The 20,191-nt window shown below is 43.7% G+C and overlaps 1 protein-coding gene across 4 annotated transcripts in view; it reads right to left on the reverse strand.

Annotated features, from left to right (window-relative positions):
• Window positions 1-20,191, reverse strand: part of ZC3H7B (zinc finger CCCH-type containing 7B) — a 139,745-nt gene that overhangs the window by 18,872 nt on the left and 100,682 nt on the right. For 3 of the 4 annotated variants that reach the window (XM_040406791.1, XM_040406792.1, XM_040406794.1), the window contains one exon: window positions 489-610. In XM_040406791.1, coding sequence (XP_040262725.1) covers window positions 489-610 — 122 coding nt within the window. Of the gene's footprint in view, window positions 1-488; window positions 675-20,191 lie in introns of all 4 variants that reach the window. The other variant, XM_040406793.1, reaches the window with a different exon arrangement.

Consider the following 20,191-nt stretch of genomic DNA (forward strand, 5'->3'; position numbering starts at 1 on the left):
CCTGACATGTGTATAAGCCCTTATAGGGGTTGGCCCATCTCATACATTGGGGGCATATTGCCAGAATATGCCCCTAATGTCCGATAGGTGCAGGTCCCAGAGGTGGGACCCACACCTATCTCTAAAATGGATTCCGCAAACAGAAGGAGAGCAGACCACGCATGCACAGCTGCCCTCCATTAATTTCTATGTGGCTGAAGGAAATAGCCGAGCCAGCACTATTTTTGGCAGTCCCACAGAAATGAATAAAGAGCAGCCGTACAAGCGCGGTCTGCTCTCCTTTATGCGACCTGCGTTTTAGAGATACGCGAGTGATCCAGAGATGGGAAAGGCACCTATCAGATATTGGGGGCATATCCTAGCGATATGCCCCCAATATATGAGGTACCACAACCCCGTTAATGACTGATTAAAAGACTTTAAACACCATTCACATTAATGAAGCAGAGTCCATAGAGGGAATGCACAAATTACAATATTCACAGTACCTATGTCTTGCTTTGGCAGTGCAATACTTTTCATCACGGTCAGCCTCAATCTCTCGACCATTGCGCAAGCACTGCCCGCAGACAAATTTCATTTTCATATCCAGTGGTTTGAGGGTAGGTTGCTAAAATAAGAAGCTTATTAGATCCCAGGAATGCATTAACACAACATGAAAGGCTACCGAACTTCTGCGAGTAATAAAAAATAATAATAATCAAGGCAGTTTCATGAGTTTTTAGAAAAACTGACTTTTCTAAAATTAGATTAGTGGTATACGAGTCCCTATCAGATTGGAACAGTTTCAATGGAGTCCAGGAGAAATGGGACTACTTAAAAGTAGCACTATTGAAGGCAACAGATAATTGCATTAGGCTTGTCAGTAAAAGCAAAAAAAAGGAAGAGACCACTGTGGTACTCAACAGAATTGGCCAAAATCATTAAAAACAAAAAGATAGCATTTAGTAATTATAAAAAACAAAACGAGGATGACAGGGAAATTTATAAGATTAGGCAGAGAGCGGCCAAGCAAGTTATAAGAGCTTCTAAAGCACAGGCAGAAGAGAAATTAGCTCAGTCAGTGAAAAAAGGTGATAAGACATTCTTCAGATACATAAATGAAAAAAGGAAACTAAAACAAGGAATTACCAAATTAAAAACAAAAGAAGGAATGTATATGGAAGAAGATCAAGAACTAGCTGACTCCCTAAATGAATACTTCTTTTCAGTTTTTACAAAGGAAAATGAAGGAAAAGGACCTCAGTTAGGGAGGAAGACTAATGAATCTTTTGATGCATGTGTCTACAGAGGAAGAGGTTCTAAGTCAGCTGTCTAAAATTTAATTTGGGTGGCATACACCCAAAGCTATTAAAAGAGCTTAGCGGTGAACTAGCAAAACTATTAACAGATTTATTTAAACAAATCACTGGTAACAAGAGTCATCCCAAAAGATTGGAAACTAGCAAATAATGTGCCCATTCACAAGAAAGGTAGTAGGGAGGAATCGGGCAACTATAGGCCAGTAAGCCTTACCTCAATAGTGGGGAAATTAATGGAAACCATACTTAAGGAGAGGATTGTGGAACATCTAAAATCCCATGGATTGAAAGATGAAAAACAGCATGGGTTTACTTCAGAGAGATCATGTCAAACTAATCTTATTGATTTTTTTGATTGGGTGACTAAAATAATAGATGGCGGAGGTGCAGTAGACATCGCTTATCTAGACTTTGGTAAGGCTTTTGATACTGTCCCACATAGAAGGCTTATCAATAAATTGCAGTCTTTGTGCTTGGACTCCCATATTGTTGAATGGATTAGGCAGTGGCTGAGGGACAGACAACAGAGGGTTGTAGTCAATGGAGTATATTCAGATCAAGGTCTTGTTACCAGTGGGGTACCTCAGGGATCTGTTCTGGGACCCATATTGTTTAATATCTTTATCAGCGAAATTGCAGAAGGCCTCGATGGTAAGGTGTGTCTTTTTGCTGATGACACAAAGATTTGTAACAGGGTTGATGCTCCTGGAGGGATACACCAAATGGAAAAGGATTTAGGAAAACTAGAGGAATGGTCAGAAATCTGGCAACTAAAATTTAATGTTGATAAGTGCAAGATAATGCACCTGGGGCGTAAAAACCCAAGAGCAGAATATAAAATCAGTGATACAGTCCTAACCTCAGTATCTGAAGAAAGGGGTCATTATTTCAGAAGACTTAACCACCTCAGCTCCCCTAGCTTAAACACCCTTAATGACCAGACCACTTTTTACACTTCTGCACTACACTACTTTCACCGTTTATTGCTCGGTCATGCAACTTACCACCCAAATGAATTTTACCTCCTTTTCTTCTCACTAATAGAGCTTTCATTTGGTGGTATTTTACTGCGGCTGACATTTTTTGTTATTAATCGAAATTTACCGAATTTTTTGCAACTTTCAGTTGTAAAAAAAAAAAAAAAAAAAATACATTTCTATATCAATTTTTCTCTAAATGTATTGTTCTACATGTCTTTGATAAAAAAAAATATGTTTGGGTAAAAGTTATAGCGTTTACAAACTATGGTACACAAATGTGAATTTCCGCATTTTGAAGCAGCTCTGACTTTCTGAGCACCTGTCATGTTTCCTGAGGTTCTACAATGCCCAGACAGTAGAAAAACCCCACAAATGACCCCATTTCGGAAAGTAGACACCCTAAGGCAGTGGTTCTCAACTTTTCTAAAGCCGTGACCCCTTAATACAGTTCCTCATGTTGTGGTGACCCCCAACCATTAAATTTTTTTCCTTGCAACGTCATAACAAATTTTGCTACTGTTATGATGACCCACCAAAAACACGCACAGACACCAATACACCAAATGTAAATTCAAATACACAAGTATTCATTCATAACCACAGAACAGAACTTTAGCATAAATACAAAATATTTGTAAACCAAATAAATAACTTTAAAATAAATAATAAACAACAAATACCCCCTAAAAAATAAATCCGTGGTGCGCACAGTACCCCTCAAATAAATAACTCAGTGGTGCTCACAGTACCCCCCTCCCCAAAAAAAAATAAAAAATAAATCAGTGGTGCTCAGGGTACCCCTCAAATAAATAAATCAGTGGTGCTTCAAGTCCCCCCAAAATAAATCAATCAGAAGTGCTCAGGGTCCCCCAAATAAATAAATCAGCGGGGCTCAGGGTCCCCCAAATAAATCAATGGTGCTCAGGGTCCCCCAAATAAATAAATCAGAAGTGCTCAGGGTCCCCCAAATAAATAAATCAGCGGTGTTTCATGTCCCCCCAAATAAATTAAGCCTTGCTCAGCCAAATAATTAAAATAAAATTAGCCAGGCTCAATTAAATCATTGGTGGCAGTGGTGCTCAGCGGCGGTGTCATTAACGAAAAAACTTGGACCTCAGCAGACAGGCGGCCCGACTTACCCGTCCAGACGTCAGGACATCACTTCCTGTGCGCGAGGATAAGGGGCCGCTGCCGTTGTGCGGGCGACCCACAATAGGAAGCCTCAGGCGATCCCCCGGAAAGGGCCGATCGACCCCCAAAGGGGTCGCGACCCCTAGGTTGAGAACCGCTGCCCTAAGGTATTCGCTGATGGGCATAGTGAGTTCATAGAACTTTATTTTTTTGTCACAAGTTAGTGGAAAATGATGATTTTTTTTTGATTTTTTTTTATTACAAAGTTTTTCTTCCACTAACTTGTGACAAAAAATAAAAAAACTTCCATGAACTCACTATGCCCATCGCGAAATACCTTGGGGTGTCTTTACAAAATGGGGTCACTTGTGGGGTAGTTATACTGCCCTGGCATTTTAGGGGCCCTAATGCGTGAGAAGTAGTTTGAAATCAAAATGTGTAAAAAATGCCCTGTGAAATCCTAAAGGTGCTCTTTGGAATGTGGGCCCCTTTGCCCACCTAGGCTGCAAAAAAGTGTCAGACATGTGGTATCGCCATACTCAGGAGAAGTCAGGCAATGTGTTTTGGGGTGTCATTTTACATATACCCATGCTGGGTGAGAGAAATATCTCTGTAAATGACAACTTAAAAAAAAAAAATTTATACAAAGTTGTCAATTTACAGAGATATTCCTCTCACCCAGCATGGGTATATGTAAAAATACACCCCAAAGGGGCCCAAATTCCAACGAGAATATTTACGATTTCACAGGGCATTTTTTACGCATTTGGATTCCAAACTACTTCTCACGCATTAGGGCCCCTAAAATGCCAGGGCAGTATAAATACTCCACAAGTGACCCCATTTTGGAAAGAAGACACCCCAAGGTATTCCGTGAGGGGCATGGCGAGTTCCTCGAATATTTTTTTTTTGGCACAAGTTAGCGGAATTTTTTTTTTTTTTTTTCTCTCTTACAAAGTCTCATATTCCACTAACTTGTGACAAAAAATAAAATTTTACATGAACTCGCCATGCCCCTCACGAAATACCTTGGGGTGTCACTTGTGGGGTATTTATACTGCCCTGGCATTTTAGGGGCCCTAAAGCGTGAGATAAAGTCTGGAATATAAAGGTCTAAAAAAATTTACGCATTTGGATTCCGTGAGGGGTATGGTGAGTTCATGTGAAATTTTATTTTTTGTCACAAGTTAGTGGAATATGAGACTTTGTAAGAAAAAACAAAAAAAACTAAAAAATTTATTTCCGCTAACTTGTGACAAAAAAAAAACCATCTTCTATGAACTTGCCATGCCCCTCAAAAGTGATCTTTTTATAGCGCCGCAGCGATTTTACAGTGTTTCTGCAGTGATCAGAAAAAAAAAATTTCAGTCACTGCAGTGGGGCGGACTGAACCCAAGAGTGCGCACAAGATCAGGCCTGATCGGGCGAACACTGCGTTTTTTGTAGAGCCTATAGAACATGTCCTATTCTTGGCCGCAATTGCGGACAAGAAAAGTCATTTTCTATATAGTTCTGGCAATGTGTGGATCCGCAAAATGTGGAAAGCACATTGCCGGTGTCCGTGTTTTGCGGATCCGTAAAACACATACGGATGTCTGAATGGAGCCTTACAGGGGGGTGATCAGGGAGTTTATATGGGGTGATCACCCCCCTGTAAGGCTCCATTCAGACGTCCGTATGTGTTTTGCGGATCCGCGGGTCCTCGGATCCGCAAAACACATACGGACATCTGAATGGAGCCTTACAGGGGGGTGATAAGAGAGTCTATATGGGGTGATCACCCACCTGTAAGGCTCCATTCAGACGTCCGTATGTGTTTTGCGGATCCGCGGGTCCTCGGATCCGCAAAACACATACGGACGTCTGAATGGAGCCTTACAGGGGGGGTGATCAATGACAGGGGGTGATCAGTGACAGGGGGATGTTCAGGGAGTCTATATGGGGTGATCACAGGGTTAATAAGTGACAGGGGGGGGGGGTGTAGTGTAGTGGTGTTTGGTGCTACTTTACAGAGCTGCCTGTGTACTCTGGTGGTCCCTTTTGCTTGGATCGACCACCAGAGGACCAGGTAGCAGGTATATTAGACACTGTTATCAAAACAGCGTCTAATATACCTTTAAGGGGTTTAAAAAAATCGGATCTACAGCCTGCCAACGAATGATCGCCGCTGGCAGGCTGCAGATCCACTCGATTACCTGCAGTTCCTGTGAACGGGAAATCTTGCGTCTGACGAGATGACGCGCCGGCGAGTCCACTCGGAATAACAGGGCCGCCGCAAAGACGCAATCCTGCGTACGGCGGTCCTGAGCTGGTTAAATCGTTTGTACCACCAGAAATACTGTTATGTAGCTGACTGACATTAGCGATGCGCTAATGTCAGCACTACATAACAGTATGTTTCTAACATTAGTCCCTGCAGCCGTTTTTTGTAAAAAAAAGCACTTTTATTATATGCTAATAAGCCTCTAGGTGCTATGTGGCCGTAAAATCAGCACCTAGAGGCTCCGTCTACTCACACTTTATCCCGCCCAGGTCCCCTGTTCTGCCCGTCAAGCTCCTCTTGATTGATGCCACAGTCCACCGCATCGTTGACGAAATCCCGCGCCGTTCACTTCCGTCTTCGGCGCAGGCAGTGAGGGCCGCTCTACTGATGCCGGCTTCCTCACTGTGATGTAGTCGGCGCAGGCAGGAATCTGGCACCAGGAGCGCATCATTCACTCACTGCGCCTGCGCCGAAGACAGAAGTGAACGGCGCAGGATTTAGTCAACGATGCGGTGGACCGTGCCATCAATCAAGAGGAGCAGGGCGGGGAGAACAGGGGACCTGGGCGGGATAAAGCGTGAGTAGACAGAGCCTCTAGGTGCTGATTTTACGCCCACATAGCACCTAGAGGCCTAGACATCGCTAATGTCAGTCAGCTACATAACAGTATTTCTGGTGGTAGAAACCCTTTTAAAAGGTAGGCAAACAATGTCATAGAGCAGCAGGAAATGCTAGCAGAATGCTTGGGTGTATAGGGAGAGGCATTACCAGTAGAAAGAGGGAGGTGCTCATACCGCTCTACAGAGCACTAGTGAGACCTCATTTGGAGTATTGTGCTCAGTACTGGAGACCATATCTCCAGAAGGATATTGATACTTTGGAGAGAGTTCAGAGAAGAGCTATTAAACTAGTACATGGATTGCAGGATAAAACTTACCAGGAAAGATTAAAGGACCTTAACATGTATAGCTTGGAAGAAAGACGAGACAGAGGGGATATGATAGAAACTTTTAAATACATAAAAGGGACTCAACAAGGTAAAAGAGGAGAGAATATTTAAAAGAAGAAAAACTGCTACAAGAGGACATAGTTTTAAATTAGAGGGGCAAAGGTTTAAAAGTAATATCAGGAAGTATTACTTTACTGAGAGAGTAGTGGATGCATGGAATAGCCTTCCTGCAGAAGTGGTAGCTGCAAATACAGTGAAGGAGTTTAAGCATGCATGGGATAGGCATAAGGCCATCCTTCATATAAGATAGGGCCAGGGGCTATCCATAGTATTCAGTATATTGGGCAGACTAGATGGGCCAATTGGTTCTTATCTGCCGAAACATTCTAGGTTTCTATGTATTAGAAGGACTAAGTGTGGGAGCACATATAGGTTGTATTTTTTTTGCGGCATTCTTTTACAGAATTACAAAACAAAAAACGCGGGATGTAAAATATTGCAGGGAAGTCTATGGGAAATATCAAAACAAAGGTGCATTTTTTGGGTGGATTGTGTTTTTTTTAATCAAATCGCATCATGCTCTGGGTATGGCTTTCCCCCATTGCCTGGTGATTTTCTTCAATAGACCTCCATTTTTTTTTGTTTGCAGCTTTAAAAAATAAAAATAAAAACCCAGTACAATGTATGTTATTGTGTTTTGTTTTTTTAAATTTCATACAGCTGTACAGAGAAAGTAACATCATTTGTGATGCACAGTTTACTATATATAAAATAAAAATATTGCTAGACATGCAAAAATACATACAAATGCAAGAAGGTCCCAGAAAATGCTACCAAAATAAGTTTTGGTGCTTTTTATGCCAAAAAAATGGCAGGATTAAAACTGTATATGAAAGGGACCCAAATCATTAGGTGAAACAGCAGAAAAGGGTTCTCATTTATGATTTATTTAAGGGGTTATACCATGAATCATTTCATAACAAATTCCCTGAAAGTCTGTTGATAAGTTCTGTTTTTAAGCAGTTTCCAGCATATACAAAACTCTTTTGCTTTCATGTGTCCCCTGTGCTGCTAATTTGCGCCACTATGGACAGAGTCAGTCACCTTCCCCTTCTGGCAGCTAACAATATAGTCTCTTTTTTCCCCCAAACCCTGCATTACAACCCTAACAAGCTAAAAAAAAAAAAAAAGATATGTCTTCTCAGGTATACAACCTGCTACTGCAGAGGCTCTTTTGGTTCCCAGAGAAGCAGAAAGCCAATTCTATTAGCTAGTCTGCAGAAAACAGAGGATCAGCTGGGGGGGGGGGGGGGGGGGGGGGGGACTGACCATGCCTGTCCAGTAGCACACAGCTCAGCAGATGGATGTGCACATTGCAATATACTTTGAACACCAGATAGCCCCATACTATGTAAATGTTACAACTTCACTGAATTGTTTTTTAACATTTTTTTCTGAATGATACAATGAAGATATAAAATGGTGGACAATTCCTTTAAAAATAACGTTAATCAGCTGATAATGTGCTGACATGAGTAAGACCTCACCATTGACTCCTTCACACACACATTTTTTATCAATGTTTTAAACAGCATCTGCAAAACACAATAGGCCTCATTGATCAAAACTGTCTAAAAATGAAAGTTGAGCTCTGATTGGTTGCTATGGGTTTTCCTACCCATAGCAACCAATTAGAGCTCAACTTTCATTTTTTCAGAACACTTTAGGACATGAAAGGTGAGCTCTGATTGGTTGCTATGGGCAACTAATACAGCTTACCTGTTTTGATAATGAGGCCCAGTGTGTTTTAACCCCTTAAGGACCGGGCCATTTTTCACCTTAAAGAGGAACTTTCACCTATCCTGACATTGTGAACTAAGTATCATGACATATACAGCGGTGCCCAGGGATCTCACTGCACTTATTATCCCTGGGCGCCGCTCCGTTCGCCCGTTATGTCCTACGGTATGTTCGGGGACTTGGTTATAGTAGGCGGAGTCTGCCCTTGTTCTGCTGGGCGTCTCCTTCTCCTAGGCTGTAGCGCTGGCCAATCGCAGCGCTCACAGCCTGGGAGGTTTTTTTCTCCCAGGCTGTGAGCTCTGCGATGCGATTGGCCAGCGCTACAGCCTAGGAGAAGGAGATGCCCAGCAGAACAAGGGCAGACTCCGCCTACTATAACCAAGTCCCCGAACATACCGGAGGACATAACGGGAGAACGGAGCGGTGCCCAGGGACAATAGTAAGTGCAGTGAGATCCCTGGGCGCCGCTGTACAGATCATGATACTTAGTTCCCAATGTCAGGATCGGTGAAAGGTCCTCTTTAAGGACCAGACTGATTTTTGCAAATCTGACATGTGTCAGTTTATGTGGTGATAAGCTTTTACTTATCCAAGCCATTCTGAGATTGTTTTCTTGTCACATATTGTACTTCATGAGTGTGCTAAATTTGAATCAAAATATTTTTTAAAAGATACCAAATTGACCAAAAAATTAAAAAAATTTGCAACTTTCCAAATTTCTATTTCTCTGCTTTTAAAACCGATAGTGATACCTCATATAATAGTTATTACTTTACATTCCCCATATATCTACTTCATGTTTGGATCATTTTGTGAATGCCATTTTATTTTTTGGGGACGTTAGAAAGCTTAGAAGTTCAGAAGCAAAACTTGAAATTTTTCTAAAAATTTCCAAAACCCACTTTTTAAAGGACCAGTTCAGGTCTGGAGTCACTTTGTGAGGCTTACATAATAGAAACCACCCACAAATGACCCCATTTTAGAAACTACACCCCTCAAGATATTCAAAACTGATTTTACAAACTTTGTTTACCCTTAAGGTGTTCCACAAGAATTAATTGAACATTACATTTCAGAATTTCACTTTTTTGGGCAAATTTTAAATTAATCTTTTTTTCACTAACAAAGCAAGGCTTAACAGCCAAACTAAACTCAATATTTATTGCCCTGATTCTGTAGTTTACAGAAAAACCCCATATGTGGTCGTAAACTGCTGTACGGGCATACAGCAGGGGGCAGAAGGAAAGGAATGCCATATGGTTTTTGGAGGGAAGATTTCACTGGGATAATTTTAACTTGCCATGTCACATTTGAAGACCCCCTGATGAAACTCTAGAGTAGAAACTCCAAAAAAGTGACCCCACTTTGGAAACTACGGGATAAGGTGGCAGTTTTGTTGGTACTATTTTAGGGATGATTTCTGGTTGCTCAATATTACACTTTGAGGCAAAGTAACAAAAAATAAAAATAGCTGTTTTGGCACTGTTAATTATTTTTTATTTACAACGTTCATCTGACAGGTTAGATCGTGAGCTATTTTTATAGAGCAGGTTGTTACGGATGCGAAAATACTAAATAGTGTCCATATTCTGAAAGCCATACGGTAGTTTATTTTTATTTTTTGGGCGACTGTTTTATGTAGGGGCTAATTTTTTTTGGGATGAGATTACGGTATGATTGGTATGATTTTGGGGTGCGTATGACGTTTTGATCGCTTGCTATTACACTTAATGTGATGTAAGGTGACAAAAAAATGGCTTTTTTGACTTTTTTATTTATTTTTTACTGTATTCACCTAAGGGGTGGTATTTTTATAGAGCAGGTTGTTACGACGGTGATACCTAATATGTATACTTTATTTACATTTAACACACAGCATTTTTGAAACAAAAAATAAATAAAAAAATCATGTATTAGTGTCACCATAGTCTGAGAGCCATAGTTTTTAATATATTTTGGGGCGATTGTCCTATGTAGGGGCTCACTTTTTGTGGGATGAGGTGACTGTTAGATTGGTACTATTTTGAGGGGCATACACCTTTTTGTTTGCTTGGTGTTGCACTTTTAGTGATGTAAGGTGACAAAAATGGCTTTTTGTCCGTTTATTTTTTTTTATGATGTCTATCGGACGGGGTGGATCATGTAATATATTTATAGAGCCGGTTGTTACGTTCGTGGCGATACCTAATGTGTTTTTTTATTATTTTTTTTATTATAAAATCAGGGGAAAGGGGCGTTTTTTTGTTTTTTTTTTTAACTTGAAACTTTATTTTTGAAAACACTTTTTGTCACTTTTTTTTTAAAACTTTATTTCTGTCCCACTTTGTGACTTCAACTTTTTGCGGTCTGATCCCCTCTGCAATGCATTACAATACATCTGTATTGTAATGCATTGCCTGTTAATGTATTACACGGAGTAATACACTAACAGGTTGACTAGGAGACCCAGCTTGAGGCTCGATCTCCTGGGCACCCGTAGAAGGCAGGTCCCCATGCCGTGCAAGGCATCGGGCTGCCTGGTCACACATCGGGTCCCCGCCACAGCAGCACAGGGACCCGATGCGCTCCTTCACCTGCTGCAAACCACTTCTGTGTTGCGGTCAGCATTGACCGCGGCATAGAAGGGGTTAATCCGCCAGCATCGCTGTAAACAGCAGGGGTCCGGCCATCAGGGACTGCCGGGCGCCTGCAGTGATTGGACGGGCACAGCTACTGCACTCGCGAGATTAGCCCACCGTGCCTATACGGCGGAATGTGTTCTGGCACAGCATCCCCGCTGTACATGCACAGCATTTTGCGTTAAGGGGTTAAGTGCATTTGGTGGTGTCTATTTTGTGACATTATATACACTTGCTATCCAGGCATGTTGGAAGTCACACCCAGAGCATACTACATTTTGAAAAAAAAAGGCCCAGAAATACTAGAAAAACTTAAAAATAAATAAATAAAAAATGCTGTGCAGGTAGAAATGATATTTGTATCATTTATTCTACACTTCAAAGTAATATCTTGCAGCAGTGGTTTTGAATAAATAATTTTTAAAAACTGCACCAAAAATATATCAATGCTTTACGTGAAATCCCGCAGAAGCGCTCCATAGTGCTTCCGCTCTGCAGCACAGGCACGGCAATCATATGGTTGTGTGAATGAGCCCTTACTCTGCCAGGTTTGTCTCCTGCAAGTGCCCAGACAGTGGAGCTTCATTGTGAAGTGCTGTCTGCTTCACAGCCTTTGCCCTTTGCTTCAAGTGACAGCTGTAGCATTCATCTAGGAGACCACTACAGCTGTCACTCAGAGTGGGGAGAGGGGGTCGGCAAAGCTGTAAAGCAGCTGTACAGTGAAGATCTACCTCCAATGCAAGCGCAGGTGCAGAACCTGGCAGAATAAAGCTTTGCACTACCCTTGATCATACAAAGTTCCACAAAGGTATGCCTGTAGTGCCCTCCCTGAGCCTACCCAGTGCTGTCTGCAGTTTTGTACTTTAACTGAAGGCATTAAGGAAAAAAAAACATGAAATAACCTTAATAAATTGGAGCTGTCTGGCTATTTTTCCTTAAAGAGGCTGTCTAGGACTAACATATTGATGACCTATCCAGTGGGTAGGCCATCAATATTAGATTGGTGGGGGTCCAACACCCACACCAATGAGCTGCTAGTGACAACTGCATGTTTTGGGAGCAAACAGATTAGGTGATGAATATCGGATCAAGTTGGGCTCGACTGCTGGGACCAGCGATCCCAAGAACTAGGGGTCCTCGAGTCCCCTACGAATGGGGAAGTAACGTGCATGTCAGTCCATCACTCTGGGGATCTCTGGGCATCCCAGCAGTCAGATACCTAGTGATCCAATATGCATTATTTGTCCTGTGAAATGGAGATAAATACCATTTGTGGGTCACCCCTTTAACCATACCAGTCAATGGCAAAATTGTGAAATGGGGCCAGTTTCAAATTACTGCTGTGACAAAAAGAGTTATGCAACCTATGGAGCTGCTGTGAAATTTCCCACAGTTCTGCACCTGAAAGTGGCTTCTAGGCAATGCTTCATATGTATACAACAAAAATGTATGTGCATGTAGAGTACACTTTATATAGCGGAAACACTGGCTCCACGTAATGTGAAGAGTTCTCACATGATAAAATCTGTATCATGGAAGAGATGATTCAGCACATATAAACTTTGGTTTATTAAAATAAGCCTGTTTTAGCACTTTGTTCAGTCAAGAACGTTGTGTGACTTGTCTGCATCCGCTCTTGCCTGAGGAACCAATGTGGGTGTGAAGCAAACTCATTCACAGCCCTGAGGACAGAAATCTAATTGTCAGACATGTAACTTCACACCTCGCAGGTGTTACGCTTTGTACATTTTGTTATAAGCACTTTCCCAAAAATGTATAATGCACAGAAAAACACAATAACTCAAGGGTGTGGCACCGATACCAGTGAAATTACAGCGGCAGATCGTGGATGAGAATTGCACAAGTATAATTACTGTAGAACATATTGCAAAAAATAAAAATAAAAATTAACATTAGATTTTGTCACTTGAACCGACTTCAGATGTTTTGCCAAAATCAATATTGAGCAGCTCTAGTGCAGCTCTTTGCACCAATTCCTGGGCCAGAGTCCTTACATGCTACATCTTCTGGCTCTCCCCAACCCCCGCTGTTGATTACTATAGGAATAAGGGCTCATTCAGACGACCGTATCTGTTTTTTGCGATCTGCAATACTCAATAGGGACCAAGTTGCAAAAGGATCCCTATGATGGGTATCTCGGCTATTCTACGTGGGACACTTGATAGTTTGGTCAACAACGTTAGGATATGTTCATCAATCTGCATATAAAATGCAATTCATCCAGCAAATAATTCATATTACAGTCCCAATAAACAAGTGCAAAAATAAACATATGGTTCACCTATAAAAATCCCAAAAATTAAACTATATATAATATGTGGCAGTGGCATCCATAAAAAGGTTGTATAATATTGTGCAAAAGTTAAAATCAATCCAACAAATGGTACAAGAATTGAGAGCCGCAATAAGTGTGTATATTAGAGAAGATATAGTGAAAAAATATAAGGATTATAGTGCATCCAACAAACAGTTCATCCGTAATAGTTTATCCACAATAGGAGCGCAACGTCTATTGATAAAGAAGATAGCTATAAGTGTTTTCAATTGTGCAACAACATATCGCTTTCCAGGTGGAATAGTATGTAGCAATATATGAAGCGGTATTTTAGCTGGCTTGATCAATATAGTATAATACATCCGGTAACTCACGGTTGGTTGTCTCAGGTATTATCATCCTGGTAAGTGAGTTGTATGGTAGGATCACAGGAGATAATAGATTTTCCCTCTTTGTAGTGAATGTGTGTCACAAACTACGATGTGGGCATCACTCTGCTTGAAGCGACATGCTGATGGATATCACACTGCTATGCGCAACAGGCTGGTGATGTCGGTGTCTGTAGCCGCAGCGTCCCGCGTGCTTACAGAGGTCACGGTGCCTGTGTATGCCGGCGGCTCCTCGTATTCGGGAGTGGTTGCAGGGTCCACATGCTGGTCGGATTTGTATAAAATTGCGGTTAGTGTCAGATATTGCATAAGGCCGAATGCACACGGCAGTGTTCCGCGGATAAGAGCGGTCCGTGGTATGCCAGGCTGGATTCCTGTTCAGAGCAGGAGAACACGGCGTCATTGGTTGTATGACGCCGTGCGCTTCATGCCGCCGCTGCTGTACAGTAATACACTCGTGTAGATCATACGAGTGTATTACTGTACAGCAGCGGCGGCATGAAGCTCCATAGAGACAAAGGCTCCATAGAGAGCTGAAACGTTGCTGCTGGTTGGGTGAATAAACCTTCCACTTTTTTTCACAACTTGGAGTGCTGCCTTCGTTTTTGCTGTATGTTTACAATCTGGACCTTGGTCACAGGTCTCATAAGGAGGACTTTTTGCACCCGCATTTATTCTTGGAGTGCTGCTTCTTTTCTCATATATATATATATATATATATATATATATATACATATACACACACACTATCAATTTTATTTAGGTAGTGTTAGTGTAGGTTTGTGCATACATCGAGCAAATTTTTTTTTCTACTTTTTTCTCTATTTCAAATATATAACAAGCCCCTTTACGTGTGAAAACACTACATACACACCCCATACTAAATAAAGTTTTACACATTTCACACAAAACACCCCAATAAAATAAAAATGGCCCGTCCGTCCCATCGAGTTTACTCAGCTGAAGAGGCATACGCCTATCTCGCCTCTGATACTGAGTCGGCCAGTGAGGAAGAAGAGGATGCCACTTTCCTCTACCCCCTCATCATCATCCGCTGATGAGGGACCCTCTAGAAGGCGCCCCAGGATAGCAGCGGAGGCAACTCCCCAGAATGAGCCCACATGGACCCCAGCCCCTGACGATTATCAGCCCCAAATTCTGGATTTTGTGGGTAACTCCGGAATACAAATAGACCGTGCGGGCTTCACAGAACAAGATTTTTTCAAAATTCTGAAGATTTAGTAAATTTAATGGTGGCCCAAACCAATTTGTACGCCCAACAATTTATAGCTCAGAACCCTACCTTGCTAGACCCCTAGGTTAGACCCCAGTAAATGCAGCAGAGATAATGAAGTTTTGGGGACCCGTGCTGCATATGGGCGTAGTAAAGAAGCCAAACGTCAGACAATATTGGAGTTCGGACATTTTCTACCAGACTCCAATTTACAGTCAGACCATGACCTGGAAGAGATTTGAATCAATCCAAAAATTCCTGTACTACAATGACAATACACTGTGCCCACCCCAAAATGACCCGACATTTGACCGTCTGTTCAAGGTTAGGCCCGTCCTTGACCACGTTAAACACCAAGTTTGCCGAGGTGTACAACCCTTAAAAAAAAAAAAATGTATGTGTAGATGAGTCCCTGTTACTTTTCAATAGGGAAGGTTAGATTCCACCAGTACCTGCCTAGCAAACGGGCAAGGTATGGCATAAAAATTTACAAACTTCATGAGTAGATCCGGGTACACCCACAAGTTCCGCTTTTATCAAGGAAAAGATTCCTGCATAGAACCCCGGAATGCCCCCCCATCCTAGGAGTTGGTGGAAAGATTGTGTGGGACTTGCTGCACCCACTGCTGGATAAGGGTTACCATCTCTATGTGGATAACTACACTGCTCAAAAAAATAAAGGGAACACAAAAAGAACACATCCTAGATCTGAATTAATTAAATATTCTTCTGAAATACTTTGTTCTTTACATAGTTGAATGTGCTGACAACAAAATCACACAAAAATAAAAAATAAATGGAAATCTAATTTTTCAACCCATGGAGGTCTGGATTTGGAGTCACACTCAAAATTAAAGTGGAAAAACACACTACAGGCTGATCCAACTTTGATGTAATGTCCTTAAAACAAGTCAAAATGAGGCTCAGTAGTGTGTGTGGCCTCCACGTGCCTGTATGACCCCCCTACAATGCCTGTGCATGCTCCTGATGAGGTGGCGGACGGTCTCCTGAGGGATCTCCTCCCAGACCTGGACTAAAGCATCTGCCAACTCCTGGACAGTCTGTGGTGCAACGTGACGTTGGTGGATAGAGCGAGACATGATGTCCCAGATGTGCTCAATTGGATTCAGGTCTGGGGAACGGGCGGGCCAGTCCATAGCATCAATGCCTTAGTCTTGCAGGAACTGCTGACACACTTCAGCCACATCAGGGCTAGCATTGTCTTGCATTAGGAGGAACCCAGGGTCAACCGCACCAGCATATGGTCTCACAAGGGGTCTGATGATCTCATCTCAGTACCTAATGGCAGTCAGGCTACCTCTGGCGAGCACATGGAGGGCTGTGCGGCCCTCCAAAGAAATGCCACCCCACACCATTACTGACCCAATGCCAAACCGGTCATGCTGGAGGATGTTGCAGGCAGCAGAACGTTCTCCACAGCGTCTCCAGACTCGGTCACGTCTGTCGCATGTGCTCAGTGTGAACCTGCTTTCATCTGTGAAGAGCACAGGGCGCCAGTGGCGAATTTGCCAATCTTGGTGTTCTCTGGCAAATGCCAAACGTCCTGCACGGTGTTGGGCTGTAAGCACAACCCCCACCTGTGGACGTCGGGCCCTCATATCACCCTCATGGAGTCTGTTTCTGACCGTTTGAGCAGACACATGCACATTTGTGGCCTGCTGGAGGTCATTTTGTAGGGCTCTGGCAGTGCTCCTCCTGTTCCTCCTTGCACAAAGGCGGAGGTAGCGGTCCTGCTGCTGGGTTTTTGCCCTCCTACGGCCTCCTCCACGTCTCCTGATGTATTGGCCTGTCTCCTGGTAGCGCCTCCATGCTCTGGACACTACGCTGACAGACACAGCAAACCTTCTTGCCACAGCTTGCATTGATGTGCCATCCTGGATAAGCTGCACTACCTGAGCCACTTGTGTGGGTTGTAGACTCCGTCTCATGCTACCACTAGAGTGAAAGCACCGCCAGCATTCAAAAGTGACCAAAACATCAGCCAAGAAGCATAGGAACTGAGAAGTGGTCTGTGGTAACCACCTGCAGAACCACTCCTTTATTGGGGGTGTCTTGCTAATTGCCTATAATTTCCACCTGTTGTCTATCCCATTTGCACAACAGCATGTGAAATTGATTGTCACTCAGTGTTGCTTCCTAAGTGGACAGTTTGATTTCACAGAAGTGTGATTGACTTGGAGTTACATTGTGTTGTTTAAGTGTTCCCTTTATTTTTTTGAGCAGTGTATTATACCAGCATACCCCTATTCAGGTCCCTAACTGCCAGAAGTACTGTGGCTTGTGGCACAGTGCATAAAAATCTGAGAGGCCTCCCTAGATCCCTGTTAGGGCAACCACTTGGGGTGAAAGCAGGGCTCTCCTCCATGAGAACATGCTGGCGGTTAAGTACAAGGACAAGAGGGATGTCCTTGTACTGACCACAGTTCACACAAATACCAGCTCCCCTGCTCATGTGCGAGGTACCACTACCACTGTCCCCAAACCAGTTTGCATCCTGGACTACAATAAGCACATGGGATCTTTCAGATCAAATTCTGAAGCCCTACAGTGCCACACGAAAAACAAAAGTGTGGTACAAAAAGCTGGCCGTACACATTTTACAGGTGGCAATGTACAATGCGTACGTGCTATTTCTATCTGCAGGCCACATAGGAACTTTCCTCCAGTTCTAAGAGGTGGTTATCAAGGCCCTAATTTTTCAAAGCCAGGCCAGGGAGGGTCCCAGTACTTCTGGAAGTCATGGTGCCCGTGTCGTACCAGGGCAACATTTTACCACTCATCCATGGAGTATTAATTTCATTCTTGATGTACCCTGTAATTTTACCACCTTATACCTCTGATTTAGTACGCATAGCTTACATATCCACTTTTCACCAACCACTGCATATTCATTTCTATGAAACACCTGTTAGGTCAAAAGTTCCCTTTCCACCAGTTAAAATGTTCGTATGGGGTCACTTCTTGGGGTTTTTCATTTCTGGGGACCTCAGGAATTTTTTTTAATGCGACATGGCAGCTAAAATCCATGTCTGCCAATTCAGGCCTGCAAAAAACATATTTCTCGCTGGTATCATTGGGGGACACAGAACTGTGGGTATAGCTTGCTGCTGCCACTAGGAGGCGACACTAGGCTGAAAAAAGACTTATGCTCTCTCCAGGCTGGAGGGGGTATAGCGATCAGTTTTTAGCTTAGTGTCGTAGGAGGCAGACCTCCCTGCCTTATGCAGGACAGCTTCCTTAAAGGGAACCTGTCATCAGGATTTTGTGCATAGAGCTGGGGACATGGGCTGCTAGATGGCCGCTAGCACATCTGCAATACCCAGTCCCCAGAGCTCTCTGTGCTTTTATTGTGTTAAAAAAACGTTTTGATCCATATGCAAATGAACCTGATATATGTGTCCTGTGTCCGGAGATTAGTCCAGCGGAAAGGAGCCCAGCACCGCCCCGCGTCCTCCAAATCTCCTCCTTGCTGGCTGACGTCACAGAGCTGGAGCGCCGAAATCTCGTGATGCGCGAGCTAGCGCATGCGCTGTGTCGGCATCATGTTCATTCCCTGTGCTGGCATCAGCACAGGGAACGAACTACGCATGCGCTAGCTCGCGCATCGCGATATTTCGGCGCTCCAGCTCTGTGACGTCAGCCAGCAAGGAGGAGATCCGGAGGACGCGGGGCGGTGCTGGGCTCCTTTCGCGCTGGACTCATCTCCGGACACATATCAGGTTCATTTGCATATGGATCAAAACGTTTTTTTAACACAATAAAAGCACAGAGAGCTATGGGGACTGGGTATTGCAAATGTGCTAGCGGCCATATAGCAGCCCATGTCCCCAGCTCTATGCACAAAATCCTGGTGACAGGTTCCCTTTAATGGATTCTTTTTATTTTTCCTTATCAGTTTGGGAACCAGAGCCAGCTCTCCTGCTTCCCGCCAGCCAAGGGGTCACCTAGGTCCGCCAAAGAAGAAGACCCTCCCGCCATGCCAGACTCCTGCCACTCTGGTGCCAGCAGCTGAGGAGGTGACCCTGCGGTCCGCTTAGGGAGGGTGAAGAGGAGAAAGATAGGTGAGTACACGAGACTAGGTAAGTATGTGGACCCCTCTTTCCTTCCCTGCCTGGTGGCAATAGTTCTCGTTTTTTTTATTGGGTCCATATTGGGTCCATTGGGTGATACTGGCGCAAATTCTTCCCGCCTAGCTTCCCCCTTCTCCAGGAGCCCGCTGAGCCCCGCCAGTCATCTCTTGGGGCTGACACAGGATTATCTGTCATTTATGTATGCAGTGCAGGGGCCCTAATCTGAAGAATTTAACACCTTCCTACCTCCTGTCCAACTAATGCTGGAAATCCCAGTTTCTTTAAAAGAAAAAAAAAATCCTATCCCTCATAAAAGAGGACCTCTCATAGTTCCCAGTCACCCCCTGGGGTCGATTGGTTGATATTTCTCCACCTGCGCAATCCAGTGGAGCATCTTCGGACCTTCCCAATCACCCTCTGGGGTCACTTGGTTGATAGACACCGCCTGCGCACTCCAGGGGAGCATCTCTGGACCTTCCTAATGCACCCTTTGGGGTCGTTTGGTTGATGAAGCACTGCCTGCGTAATCCGGTGAGTGATCCTCGAGAATTTCCATTCCACCCCCGGGTAGTTTGGTTGATAGTTTTTGCCGACGCAGCCTGCAACGGCCACCGGCAAGATTCTGAGAGCTAGAACTGCGCACAAGCGTTCCAGAGCAGGATATTTTCCTCCTCGGTCACCTCCCACCCCCTCCCTTCCTCCCCAGGGTCACGGTCAGATCCACCCTTCCTCCCTGGAGAGGTTCGGTCCGAAGGGGGGAAATCACTGATTCGGGCTGTCATAAACCCAGCGCAATCTTCCAAGATCGCATCCACGGTAGACAGCAGTGCTTGTCGTATGCAGTACCCCCTTCCTTAGACTGAGTATTTGCGCTACTACCGGACAAGGTACTTGCCTGAGGCATTACCTCCTTCCTTAGGTGGACTAACTGCACTAGCGCTGGCTTCAGTGCCAGCCGCAGGCGTTCCCCCTTCCGTAGGTGGTGGAATTGCATTTCCGCGGGGTGCAATACTTACTGTATGCATTAGCCTCTTCCATAGCTGGCGTTATCACTGATTTCAGTGTTTACCGTATGCATTACCCCTCTCTTAGGTGGAGTAATTGCACTCTCACCGGGTACAGGACTCGCCATATGCATT

This window comes from Bufo bufo, chromosome 9 (genome assembly GCF_905171765.1).
Source record: "Bufo bufo chromosome 9, aBufBuf1.1, whole genome shotgun sequence".
NCBI lineage: Eukaryota > Metazoa > Chordata > Amphibia > Anura > Bufonidae > Bufo > Bufo bufo.